Below are 11,394 nucleotides of genomic sequence, written 5' to 3'. Positions count from 1 at the left end.
GATGAACATCGCTCGATCTGTAACAGATGTAAGACATTCAGCACAAGACGGTGTTACTGTTATAAGAACCCTTATCTCACTATTAGCGGTGATTGCGGATATGATGAACTCTGAAATGAGAGCTGGTAACACGGTGTCACATAACTTTTACCTCGAAGCAGCAGATCAGCAGTAATGGACATGGAACTGGCATAGAAAGATGCAGAAACTCAACATCTGCGGCAATTTATCGAGTTATTACAGAAATAGCTTATCTAGGAGAGCGCAGATAAATGGGAAGCACAGGGTAGGCGACAATCGGATCGATTACAAAACCTCACTGATTACCTGAAATGGTGCGCGCCTATTGCTGATCCGGATTTTAAAGATGACGTGACGTGGGTGTGCCGATTCCTCAAAGTCGTCTTGATACTTATTTTGTCTGATTTTGACTTCCGCAATGAGCATGCATTTTACTCATCCTTTTGTAGTGTCTTGTTTGATGGCATCGACAAACTGTTGAGATCTTCGTCAGTGTGGACTTTGAATCGACAGGTCCACTTTTGTTCTCTAAAAGCATTTGGTACAGATCATTCCGAGTATTTTTTGACAGTCAGAGATGCCGTTGTACTGTTGTGCTTACCCAAATGTAAATCCAAAAGATTTTATATATCCTCTTTGAAGATAGCCCGCATCCGTCGTCTGTTTCTTGTCTACTTCAGGCTCGGGTTGAAAAACCGCTGATCGAATAGAAGTGACTTGTTAAAGCACAAAGAAAATCATCCAATGTGTTTCTCGATGACTGACAATCCTATCTTCTAACTCAATCCATTATAATTAGTAACCAAAGAGGGAGATCATCACTATCTCATTTCACAAAGCAGAGATCTGTTTGACGTCGGATGGAAACATCAATATACTCAGCCATCGACAAAGTTCGACTCTCAAAACTCGTGCTGTTTGAGGTGGGGGTCTTTACCAGCGACAGAGAAGAAGCACCAATCTTAAAAAAGCGAACAAAATCCAAAGAAAGAATCTGATGAAATTCTCCCCGAGATGAAATCATAAATCGCGGAAAAAGCTGTCGATGAAGCATTAATCAATTTTTCACGAATCGTGGGTAAATATTTAGGCGATACTTTGCAAAATAAAAGACAAACCACGATCAACTGGAGACTCACACATGCGAGAATATCGAAACTCAGGACAAGGAAAGTCAGCGAATATTGTGCTTCGTCAATTTAATATATACAAGACGAGCCTGTACAACAAATCTTTTGATTTGTATGATGACAAAGTATACGCTCGAAGATCTGGACCGTGGTGCACTCGATCATGTGTCGACCAACTACTTTACGACCTTATGTGATGGACTCGGATTCATGATCGACCTGAAATACAAGATACCTTATTTTACGCAAACCTTTATACTAGTGTTATCAGACTTTACAATCCTCGACGTCACCTATAACTCCACAAAATCAAATACATTCGATAATTTAAGCAGATTCTGGATGATTAACATTCGTGAACTACCACGTATAGTTGAGTAGAAGGTAAACCCAAAGTAAATATATTTAGGTCCTTAGGTCGCTACTCTGTGCTACCTCTAAGCCTGTCTTTCTAGATCCTTCTAGAAGCTTCCATAAGCATCCTGATTTATCTAGACCAATGAACGCCAACCATTATGTAATTACTTACTGTGACGTACTCGTAAATATGGTGACGTCATCTGCCTGTTCAACATGCATTCAACGGCGTAATCTCAACACGTACACGTATACTGAACCTAAATTTAATCAGAAAAAAACGAAGTTGATGAAAGCTGGAAATGGACTCGTCTAAGCTCTTATTACGTGGAACTGGAAAGTAGACACTCTTTCGTATGGACCTCCATAAAAACTAGAAGAGTAATCACAGAAGATCAAAGCTCTACTACGCACTGTAGATGCTTGACCTATAAAAGCAGGTTATAAATATCAAATTTATATAATCTTGGCTATGTCCAAGTTACTGAAAAGGGTGGGAACCCATAGGGTGTACTCGCACATGTCGGCGCACTAAAAACTAGTCTCCGATGCAGACGAAGAAGCCTTCGCGCAATTCGATTACAGCAGTTGAAGGAGCCGTGAGAGTACATCCTTTACGATTGAATAGAAACTTTGAAAAAGCAGTACACGCAGACAAAGATACGAGCAACTTGAGACGAATATAAAACTAAGAGATGAAGACGACGAAAAAGATGACAAAACAAAGCAATGAAAGGACTCGAAGAAATTGTCCATTGAAAACTCGTACCATATATATCTTCAAAATACGAAGCAAAACGCGACGTAAAAGGACAAATAACTGACGATCCACGTACATATACAGATTTGCGTTGAAGTTCTTAGTGTCAGCCGTAGGTGCTTTGATTATTAGGTAGTTCACAAATCTCACCTGGTGTTGATGTCACTCCCGATGCTGATGATAATTTACATTCAAACGATAAAGTATTTGGAAGTTGAACTTCATGATTCCCGTCGCAAAGCTCCTGTTTTTGTGTCAAAGCAACCACAATCCCTTCATAAGACGAATGCTTTCGTTGCAGCTATGAAGCTTACGATTGATAGCTATCAAATGGTCTTCAGACGTGGGTAAAGCTCTGTACGTGATTAACAGAGTGATGGTGCGGACAATTTTCTACAGCAACCACGCTTGGATGGGTTGCTAAGTCCTCCCAGTGCACGTAAATCTGCAAGTGGGTGTTGCCGACAAACTTTACAAGCGTGGTAATATGTTCGCTACAAGTTTCGCCATTTTTCGTCGGCTGTTTGTAAGCTTGTGTTGCTGGCTACTACAATGCGTGATCCCCCGTGGCAACTCAAATATCATCCGTGTGTATCCCGGAATCTCTTTCAAAAAGCATATGAAGAATATCCACTGAATCATCGTCTTAATCTATGCTTGACAAAGAGCACATATGACCATACCATAAAAAGATCGTGGAGATAAACGGCTTATGAGAGCTTCGACGGAGTCTGCCCAGCCTAAATTAAGCTGTAGCGTGTTGCTCGCACTTCATTTGCCGACATGTGTGTTGTTTACTATCGTGCTGCCCGTGCCTATTTGTATGTCTTATCCAGCATCTTTGTACTATACATCGACTACTTACCGCTAGGCTGTACCAAGGATTCCTCTTCAGACGCAATTAGTGCTAAACTTTACCTATGTTTCGCTATCATTGTAAAATCGCCTCGAGCATCCGCCATATTCTCTACAAGGATTTAATTTCGCGCCGGAGGAGATAGATTTGATGGTGAGATCAACGCAGTTTCCAATAAAGTTGGGGCGAGTCGAAGCCAAATCTGTCTGAAGCTCCATGATGGTGGATCAGAATCTTGCCTTGGATGACTGATTAAATTTGTACAAAGACAATTCCACCCACCGATAGTAGTTAAGTGACAAATGTCCAATATCAATGCAACAAGACGCTATATCAATGTACTTTGTGTAATCTCTTATAATATCAGAAATGTCCGTGGGAAATGCACCGACAGTTATTGTTCGCACTTAACAGGATTTGTTTAGGACTTCTACTTTTGGAAATCGCTGCAATACCAATGGCACCAATTGGAAACCACCTGGAGCCCAACGTCTTGTATCGTGAGCTGTTCAGAGGGCGGCCGGTCTTCTACAAAAGCATAAGCACATAGTACTTCAAGTTGATCCTTGCAGCGCTTGCTTTAGTAATTCGCACAGTAATATGGTACCTGTTTTTTTAACGCTAAAAATGTAACATTGAATTGGCGATAAAAATGGCTACAAGTAAAAGATACAAGCAACATGCTTAGCACGAAAAATACGAGCGCCATTCGTGCGAGACCTTGCAATTGAAACTCTACCTAGCACCCTCAGAATCAAGGTGTAGTGATAAAGGCATTGTGCCTGTGTCGTTGGCAATAAATTCTAGAGCTTCGTAGGTACGATTATATTCGAGTACATCGAAACAGAAAAATTAAATTGCAATCTTACAGGTCTAAGATTGATATGAATTTGTTTTCACAAAAATCTTATTCAAAATAAACTTGAGAGCTATTTTTGAAATTCGAGATCTTTCAGAGATCCCAGCTATAAGATATTTTTTGGATAGCATCAAATATATAAGTCATTCTGTTAAGTCTCTCCTGCTGTTTGGGCTACCCGGAAGTAGGCAGCCCGTAGCAATGCTTTTAATCATTAAGCTTTTCTTAAGAACTGCTAAAATATCTATGCTTTTATGAAAATATCGTTTGAGTTTTCTATCTTTATGTATCGAACATTGCTCAGCCTGATGTCCGACGAGACGAAAGTAGTCGTAACTGTCATCTTCGGGAAGCAGTCAGCAACCTTTAGCGTCCCTGCACAAGATCCAAGTGCTTTTGATCTACTCAAGAGGAACATATACGAATCATTTGATGTGGAATCCAAGTTCCAACGCCTAGTGCTGCGTGGACGTGATGTCATGAGTGCAACATGTTTAACGGATGGCTGCAAGCTGCTGCTGCTACGCAATCGAGCGTATTACGAACAAACGTTGTCTTCTGAACAATATCAACATGCCAATAGTCTCGACTCAGAGCAAGTACCATCTTCAGCAATCAAGTCTTCGTCAAAAGTCTCTTCGAAGGCTCTCGATATTGACGTGAATGATCTGAAAGATGATGTTCTTTTAGTGCAGCTATTTCGTGGCAAAGCTCGCTACGACCTCATCTTTCCAACTTGTGAAACCATATTAGGAGTTAAGAAAAAATTGAGTGCAGTGCTGGGCCTGACGTCGCCTCACTCGTTGAGGCTGGTGATAAAGGGAAAGACCCCGAAGGACGATACCGTGCTCGACACTTTGAAGGATAACAAAAAACTAATTAAGGCCATGGTGTTGCTACAAGCACAGCAGCATGTGATGCAAGAGAAGGAAGAAGATTTTCGAGAGCTACTTAATGATTTAGCTGGCCTTCAGGCGGCTTTGCAGAAAGTGCAGAAGCAGATAGCGCGTAACTTTATGTCTAAAGATGAGAGTCTATTTGAATTGTCAAGGTTGCTCGATGAGGGACAGCGAATTGGAAACAACTTAAAGCTGATTAAGCTCCATTTAACTGGCGCTAAACCCTCTGGACCTCGCGTCAGTGATGAAACTTTGACGGCTGTAACGCAAGCAATAAACGAGACTAACATGCTGACAGAAATGGCTCAGCATCTTCTGGAGATCCATTCGTTAAGCTAAGAGATGAGTATGGATATCAATGCTAGACGAACATAATTGGCTATTACTTAAAAATTGATCTGTTACGTAATTATTTCTTTACCCATTTGGTTTTTCGAATAAGTAACATCTCAAATACGAAAAGCTTTTGTTGTTTACTAATGCATCTCACGTACGGCGTCAGTGGACGAAAGGCTTGCAAAGCTACTCGTAACACTGAGAAACCTTTGCAAACATCTTTTTGAGTCTTTCCATTGCGCTGCACTCGAGAACAACACCAATTTCGATTCCTTCATAACCCTTTCGGGCCTCGGTGATTACGATCATACCATTACCAACATAAAATCTAGGGAAACATGCATACGAGGGACGCACACCGTCAAATTCAGAATCATACATGTCCATGTGCACCCATGAGGTAAAAAGGAGATCATTTCCAAAGAAATGATTAGAACTCATTCCAACAGCAGCGAGATTTCTTTGCTCAGTCAAAAAATCGATCGCATCTTGCATGTACTCGTTATCACATTGTAAAATGGAGCTACGTACACGTCGAGCGACCATTCCTAAGGTTGTTGGAGATACCAGAGTTTGGTCTTCTGGTCGTGGCTCAAGTTCAGGTCGCGAGTATGTCGAAACCGCACTAAATATGGCATTTCCCACGTAATTTTGGGGTAGCGGGGGATTCAGATGGCGTCGCGCGTTAACAATAGTTGTCGTATTCACATCTTGATTTTGGTCTCGGGCTCTCGAGATCAAAATTGTCATGAGTGCAGTGAGTGCATCTACCGTGCTGACATACGAGGCTTCAGTAGCTTTGTCATTCTTCAGTTCACTGCTATTTGCCGCTTCTTTTACTCCTTTCATCATCTTTGGAGAAACATAAAAGAAATGATCAGCTGCTGCAGGCAGTGATTGTGCTTCGTCCAAGGCTCCACATTTATCCTTGATGGAATATTCGAGGTGCTTGATCTTTGATGTCCTTCCAGATCCATTGAGCAGATGTCGAGCATGACTTACCACAAGTCTCTCTTCCTTCTTAATGCCACTATAGTGCTGTCCCCATACCTTCATGAAAGTAAAAAAAGCTTCTCCATCGAATAAAGAATGACTAGTATGGATGCCAATAGCTAATCCTCCATCGTGAAATAGTGTTCCCTTGACACAAATCAACTCATGTTTGCCTCGCGTGCTAGGCATCATGTCCCACGATCGTTTCTCGATTGCCTGCTCCGTCGTCATAGGATTTTCTGGATTCGTCTCGAACTTTATCGCAGTAGCTCCTTTTTGACGGGACTCCACTGTCTGCTTCACGTTTAAGATCCCATTCGTTGGATCAACGCAAAATTCTCCAATTAAGAAGGGATAGTCTTGCTCTACTAATGCAACAAATGACGATCGCAATTTGTTAAGGTCGAATGATGTCGTCGTCGAAGATGGGAAGATGTACAGAAGTGCTAGGTCGAGTTTGTGCATCACCGTGTCAACGGGCGATAATGGCAGCATAATCGTGTTCATTTCGAGCGAAATCAAGCGAGGAGGGCACTTGAGCTGATGACGTTCAAACGAAAATTGAAGCGATTTCAGATATCATTGATTGCGCCTTCGTTCTGCTTGCTTTATCCTACAAATATTCAAACTTTCGCACGTCAGGATTATCGGGAAACAATCTTCTTGCAATTCGTCTCGAAGATGTCAAAAGATCTTCGATAAAGACATCAGATCGCAGTTTCAGCTGTCCAATTTGGCTACTAGATTCCTGATTGTTGTACTTTTCTATTCAATCGCAGTCTCGTTTGTAAATCTAGCAGCTTGCCTTGAAGGATGATGATGGTGAGGGAGCATGAGGGAGCATGTCAATAATTCTGCTCAGAGCAATACTTGGGCACATAATAGAACTATAAATGTAATTTTCTCTTTTTGATATAATAATCATAACAGCGTAATCATTGCTGATCTTCTTGATCTTATCAGACAGAAATCCAGTTGTTTGCTTTTCTAACTGTACTCTGACCTAACTGTAAAAGTGCGATATCTCTGTAAACATTTTCTTGAGGTTCTCCATCGCGCTGCACGCGAGAAGTACACCCACATCGATTCCTTCACCTCCATTTTGGGCTTCAGTAAATATGACTACGCCATCGGCACCTGGTAGTTGAGGATAAAATACATGTGAGGGATGTACACTATCGAATTCGGCACCATACATGTCCAAACGTAACCACGAGGTAAATAGGAGATCGGGACCGAAGCAATAATTTGTGCCAATCTGAACGGCGGCAATGTTGCTTTGCTCAGCCAGAAAGTTGAGAGCATCACGCATGTAAGCGTCATCACATCGAATAATAGATTCACGGACACGTCGAGCTATCAGGTTTAGTGTTGCTCCAGACACAAGACCTTCATACTCTGGCTGCGGCTGGAGTTCTTTACTTTTAACTGTCAAAAATGCATTAAAGATGGCATTTCCTACGTAGTTTGGAGGCAACGGGGGTTCGAGACGACGTCGAGCGTTGACAAAGGTTGAAATACGTACATCTTGACCATGCTTGCGGGCTCTTGAGATCAAGACTGTCATTAGTGCAGTGATCGCGTCAACACTACTTACATACGATGCCTTTACACTTTTCTGACTATCCAATCCACCGTGACTTGCCAAGTCTTTGATCTTTTTCATCATAATCGGAGTGAAATGGAAAAACTCATTCGTAGTATGAGGAAGTGCTTGAGCAGCTAATTGGGCTTCCGTTGTCAAGTCATGATCGAGAAGTACGCGAAATTCAGGGTGCTTCATTTTTGATGGCCCTCCCACTTCATTAAGCAAGTATCGAGCATGGTTTACTACTTGTCTCTCTTCCTTCTTGACGCCACTGTAGTACTGTCCCCAAATTGTCATAAATGTAAAGAAAGCTTCTCCATCGAATAAAGCATGACTAGTATTAATGCCAATAGCCAACCCTCCATCTTGAAGAAGTGTTCCTTTGACAGAGATCAGTTCATTCTTCTCCCGTGAACTGGGCATCAGTTCCCACGATCGTTCTCGAATAGCCTGCTCCGAACTCTTAAACCTCGTTGACTTTGTCTCAAACTTGATCCCAAAGGCTCCTTTTTCACGACATTCCGATGTTTGTTTCACATTGACAATACCCGTCTTTGGATCAACGTGATATTCTCCTATTAAAATGGGATAGTCGTGCTCAACTAATGACATGAACGACGAATGCAATTTGTTGAGGTCAAAAGTGGACGATGGTGGAGGAGGAAAGAAGTACAGAATCGGAAGGTTGTGACTGAGCAGTGCTGCGTCAAGTAGAGACAGCGGGATCATTACATCCTCTAAATTAACAGACATGTTCGACGGTCAGGATCGCGATCTAATCGTGGCGAATTTTTTTTATCTGCATCCTAATTCAAAGATAGGATCTTCCGGCGTCGATTCGGTTCCTCCCCAAAAGATTTGATATCGGCAGCTATCAGAGCTTGACAAGACATCTTTCGACTGCACAGTAACAATCGCAATGTTCAAATGATATACTGTTTCCTTTTTACGTTTTATGACGCCAAGGCATTGCTTGATAATTTACACTTGGTGTAGTTTTCGACTAAACAAACCGAGAGTGATGCATCCGTCGAGCTGGTCCCAACCCTTAAGCTTTTCTAAAAACTCCGTCAAACGGCCCAATATTTATGTATTGATGACTAGTAAACAAGCGATCCGTAGCTTTATCCACGAGCTAGAGCCAGAATCTTCGTTTCTGGAACAGAGTTATTTGCTGATAAAAGCATCGGTGTCACCATCTCGGGTAGGATATCAACGATTGCCATTTAATTGCTTCCTAAGCATTGCATCTCGATGTTACCTGCATGAAATGGCGTCCAGAGTATACAGTCACAATTACATTATCCCATTGTCGATGGGAACGTTTTTCTCATTGTCGACTTCCAGCTATTCTTTGTTGTTGAACGGATAATTATTCAAAATAAAGAGTAAATGACTGCAAGCCTAACTACTCTTCTTCCTGTTCAATCATTTTTTTTAGTTAGGCTGGGTTTGTATCTTACTCGACTACCACAAGCGATAGCATTGTAACGTAAGAACAAAACAGTCAGACTCACGCAGCAATCTATACCATATACACTTTTTCTGAACGCAAGGAACTCATTGCACTATACTTTGTCATTGTAAAGATAGGACACCTCAGCAAACATCTTATCTAGCTTTTGCATGGCATTACTCTCAAGAAAAACAGCCACATCAATTCCGTCTCCTCCCTTTTGAGCTTCAGTGATCATAACAAACCCATCGTAGCATGGTAGTCGAGGAGCACATGCAAACCAAGGGTGCACACCATCAAAGTCAGCTTTATACATCCCCAGATGCAGCCAGGATGTAAACATGAGGTCAGGACCGAACACAAAGTTTGTACCCACCTGAACGGCCGCGACGTTGTTTTGCAAAGTCAAAAAATCAATAGCATCGCGTAGGTACGCGTTGTTGCGTTGAAGAATCGAGTCACGCACGCATCGAGCAACCTTATTTAACATTGCTGGCGACACAAAATCTTCGTCTTCTGCTTGTGGCTGCAGCTCGACATTTTTGTACGTCGAGAATGCATTAAAAATGGCATTTCCCACGTAATTCTGCGGCAATGGCGGGTTCAAACGGCGTCGAGCGTTCACACCAGTTGTAATGTTCACATCCTGGCGATGATCGCGAGCTCTAGAGATTAATATTGTAAAAAGAGCAGTTATGGCGTCGACTGTGCTGACATACGGCGTCTCAGCAGCTACTTGACCATCCAGTCGACTGCTTGTCGCCACATCCTTGATTCTCTTCATCATCTTTGAAGTAAAATGAAATAAGTGGTGAGATGTTGCGGGTGGAACTTTAGTAGGAAGTTGTGCATTCTCAGTAGCCCCGTTCGTTTGCACAACACGAAATTCAGGATGGTTCATCTTCGCTTCTTTTCCCGATCCATTGAGCAAGTGTCGAGCATGACTCACGACAATTCTTTCTTCTTTCTTGACACCATTGTATAGCTGACCCCAAACGGTCATGAAGGTAAACATGGCTTCTCCGTCAAACAACGTGTGGCTTGCATTTATACCAATAGCCAATCCCCCATCCTTCAGGAGCGTTCCCTTAGCACAAATCAACTCTTTCTTACCTCGCGTACCAGGCATCAAATCCAACGATCGTTCCTCAATTGCCTGCTCCGTCGTCATAGAATTCCGCGGATTAGTCTCAAATCGGATGCCAGCAGCCCCTTTCTGACGGCACTCCGCTGATTGCTTTACATTCACGATTCCGGAACTTGGATCGACGTATAGCTCCCCAATTAGAATGGGATAGTCTTGTTCTACAAGAGCAATAAACGACGAGTGCAACTTGTTGAGATCAAAGCTGACAGATGTCGAAGGAGGAAAGATGTACAGAATGACAAAACCAAAGCTGTGCATCACCGCGTCCATCGGCGACAGTGGGTGTAAGAGCTCATCAAAACTTGAAGCCATTTCGATGCTATTTAAGATTGGTATTGTCAGATTTTTAAAGCAAAAAACCAAAAATGTTAAGTCTATAGAGTTAAATAATCCTATATAACAAGCAACTATAGCATCGCCTCCTCGCCTTCGCTATCAGCCTTTTCATCCTTCTCATCTTGATCTATAATCGTTTTCAGATACTTTAATCTCTCCTTCTCCCTTAACTCCATCATGAGGGCTTGCACCTGACGTCCCTTGCCTAACGTTTCTGTCCGCTCCACAAAATCTTCAAAATTCAGACCTGGATACAGATCAAAAGCCCATTGTTTGTACATCTTCACCAGCGACGCCAGTGCCTGGGCCTCACGGCCTGAGACATCAGCTGAGACTTGGTATGGAAACGTGCGATGCACCTTTTGGAAACCCTCGGCGGAGATCAAATGCGACTCGCGTAACAGGTTGCGCTGCCGCTTTTGGGTCCCAACGGGCGCTGTCACGCCCCCATCAACGTCTCTTTCACCTTCTGTAGGTGAAGGAACATCAACGGATGATCTGCGGTCGTCGTTGCGCTGGTGGAGATCTACATCGCGCTCCCACCCACGAGAAGCCATGATAAAATTCGAAGGAATAATTCTTCAGATAAACTATATAGCTAAGAATTATATCACTATCGACAGTATTTTGAGTCAGACTAACTTTCAAACAAATGG

General features: G+C 42.4%; 8 protein-coding genes across 8 annotated transcripts; 2 read left to right on the top strand and 6 right to left on the bottom strand.

Annotated features, from left to right (window-relative positions):
• Nucleotides 1–452: 452 nt before the first annotated feature.
• On the bottom strand, nucleotides 453–1,164 carry PHALS_13580 (uncharacterized protein; the record flags this gene model as incomplete). Its single annotated transcript, XM_024729367.1, has 3 exons — nucleotides 453–549; nucleotides 623–719; nucleotides 1,140–1,164. 3 exons carry the CDS (start codon nucleotides 1,162–1,164, stop codon nucleotides 453–455), a joined length of 219 nt encoding a protein of 72 aa, XP_024579751.1.
• A 2,323-nt stretch (nucleotides 1,165–3,487) lies between these two features.
• PHALS_13579 (uncharacterized protein) lies at nucleotides 3,488–3,901 on the bottom strand (the record flags this gene model as incomplete). The annotated part of the gene is made up of 3 exons (XM_024729366.1): nucleotides 3,488–3,652; nucleotides 3,732–3,780; nucleotides 3,864–3,901. The coding sequence occupies 3 exons, from the start codon at nucleotides 3,899–3,901 to the stop codon at nucleotides 3,488–3,490; spliced, it is 252 nt and encodes an 83-aa protein (XP_024579750.1).
• Nucleotides 3,902–4,291: 390 nt separating this feature from the next.
• On the top strand, nucleotides 4,292–5,221 carry PHALS_13578 (uncharacterized protein; the record flags this gene model as incomplete). The annotated part of the gene is made up of 1 exon (XM_024729365.1): nucleotides 4,292–5,221. One exon carries the CDS (start codon nucleotides 4,292–4,294, stop codon nucleotides 5,219–5,221), a length of 930 nt encoding a protein of 309 aa, XP_024579749.1.
• A 183-nt stretch (nucleotides 5,222–5,404) lies between these two features.
• On the bottom strand, nucleotides 5,405–6,718 carry PHALS_13577 (Transferase; the record flags this gene model as incomplete). The annotated part of the gene is made up of 1 exon (XM_024729364.1): nucleotides 5,405–6,718. One exon carries the CDS (start codon nucleotides 6,716–6,718, stop codon nucleotides 5,405–5,407), a length of 1,314 nt encoding a protein of 437 aa, XP_024579748.1.
• Nucleotides 6,719–7,214: 496 nt separating this feature from the next.
• PHALS_13576 (Transferase) lies at nucleotides 7,215–8,552 on the bottom strand (the record flags this gene model as incomplete). The annotated part of the gene is made up of 1 exon (XM_024729363.1): nucleotides 7,215–8,552. The coding sequence occupies one exon, from the start codon at nucleotides 8,550–8,552 to the stop codon at nucleotides 7,215–7,217; it is 1,338 nt and encodes a 445-aa protein (XP_024579747.1).
• A 5-nt stretch (nucleotides 8,553–8,557) lies between these two features.
• Nucleotides 8,558–9,368, top strand: PHALS_14705 (uncharacterized protein). Its single transcript, XM_024729362.2, has one exon. It carries the CDS (start codon nucleotides 8,755–8,757, stop codon nucleotides 9,169–9,171), a length of 417 nt encoding a protein of 138 aa, XP_024579746.1. The 5' UTR covers nucleotides 8,558–8,754; the 3' UTR covers nucleotides 9,172–9,368.
• On the bottom strand, nucleotides 9,368–10,714 carry PHALS_13575 (hypothetical protein L917_09043; the record flags this gene model as incomplete). Its single annotated transcript, XM_024729361.1, has 1 exon — nucleotides 9,368–10,714. The coding sequence occupies one exon, from the start codon at nucleotides 10,712–10,714 to the stop codon at nucleotides 9,368–9,370; it is 1,347 nt and encodes a 448-aa protein (XP_024579745.1).
• Nucleotides 10,715–10,809: 95 nt separating this feature from the next.
• On the bottom strand, nucleotides 10,810–11,295 carry PHALS_13574 (timeless-interacting protein; the record flags this gene model as incomplete). The annotated part of the gene is made up of 1 exon (XM_024729360.1): nucleotides 10,810–11,295. The coding sequence occupies one exon, from the start codon at nucleotides 11,293–11,295 to the stop codon at nucleotides 10,810–10,812; it is 486 nt and encodes a 161-aa protein (XP_024579744.1).
• Between the last annotated feature and the right edge of the window lie 99 nt (nucleotides 11,296–11,394).

Source organism: Plasmopara halstedii (assembly GCF_900000015.1).
Source record: "Plasmopara halstedii genome assembly, contig: Scaffold_671, whole genome shotgun sequence".
Taxonomy (NCBI): domain Eukaryota; phylum Oomycota; class Peronosporomycetes; order Peronosporales; family Peronosporaceae; genus Plasmopara; species Plasmopara halstedii.
Note: the sequence above shows the minus strand (reverse complement) of the source record. Positions and strands in the feature narration are given on the sequence as shown.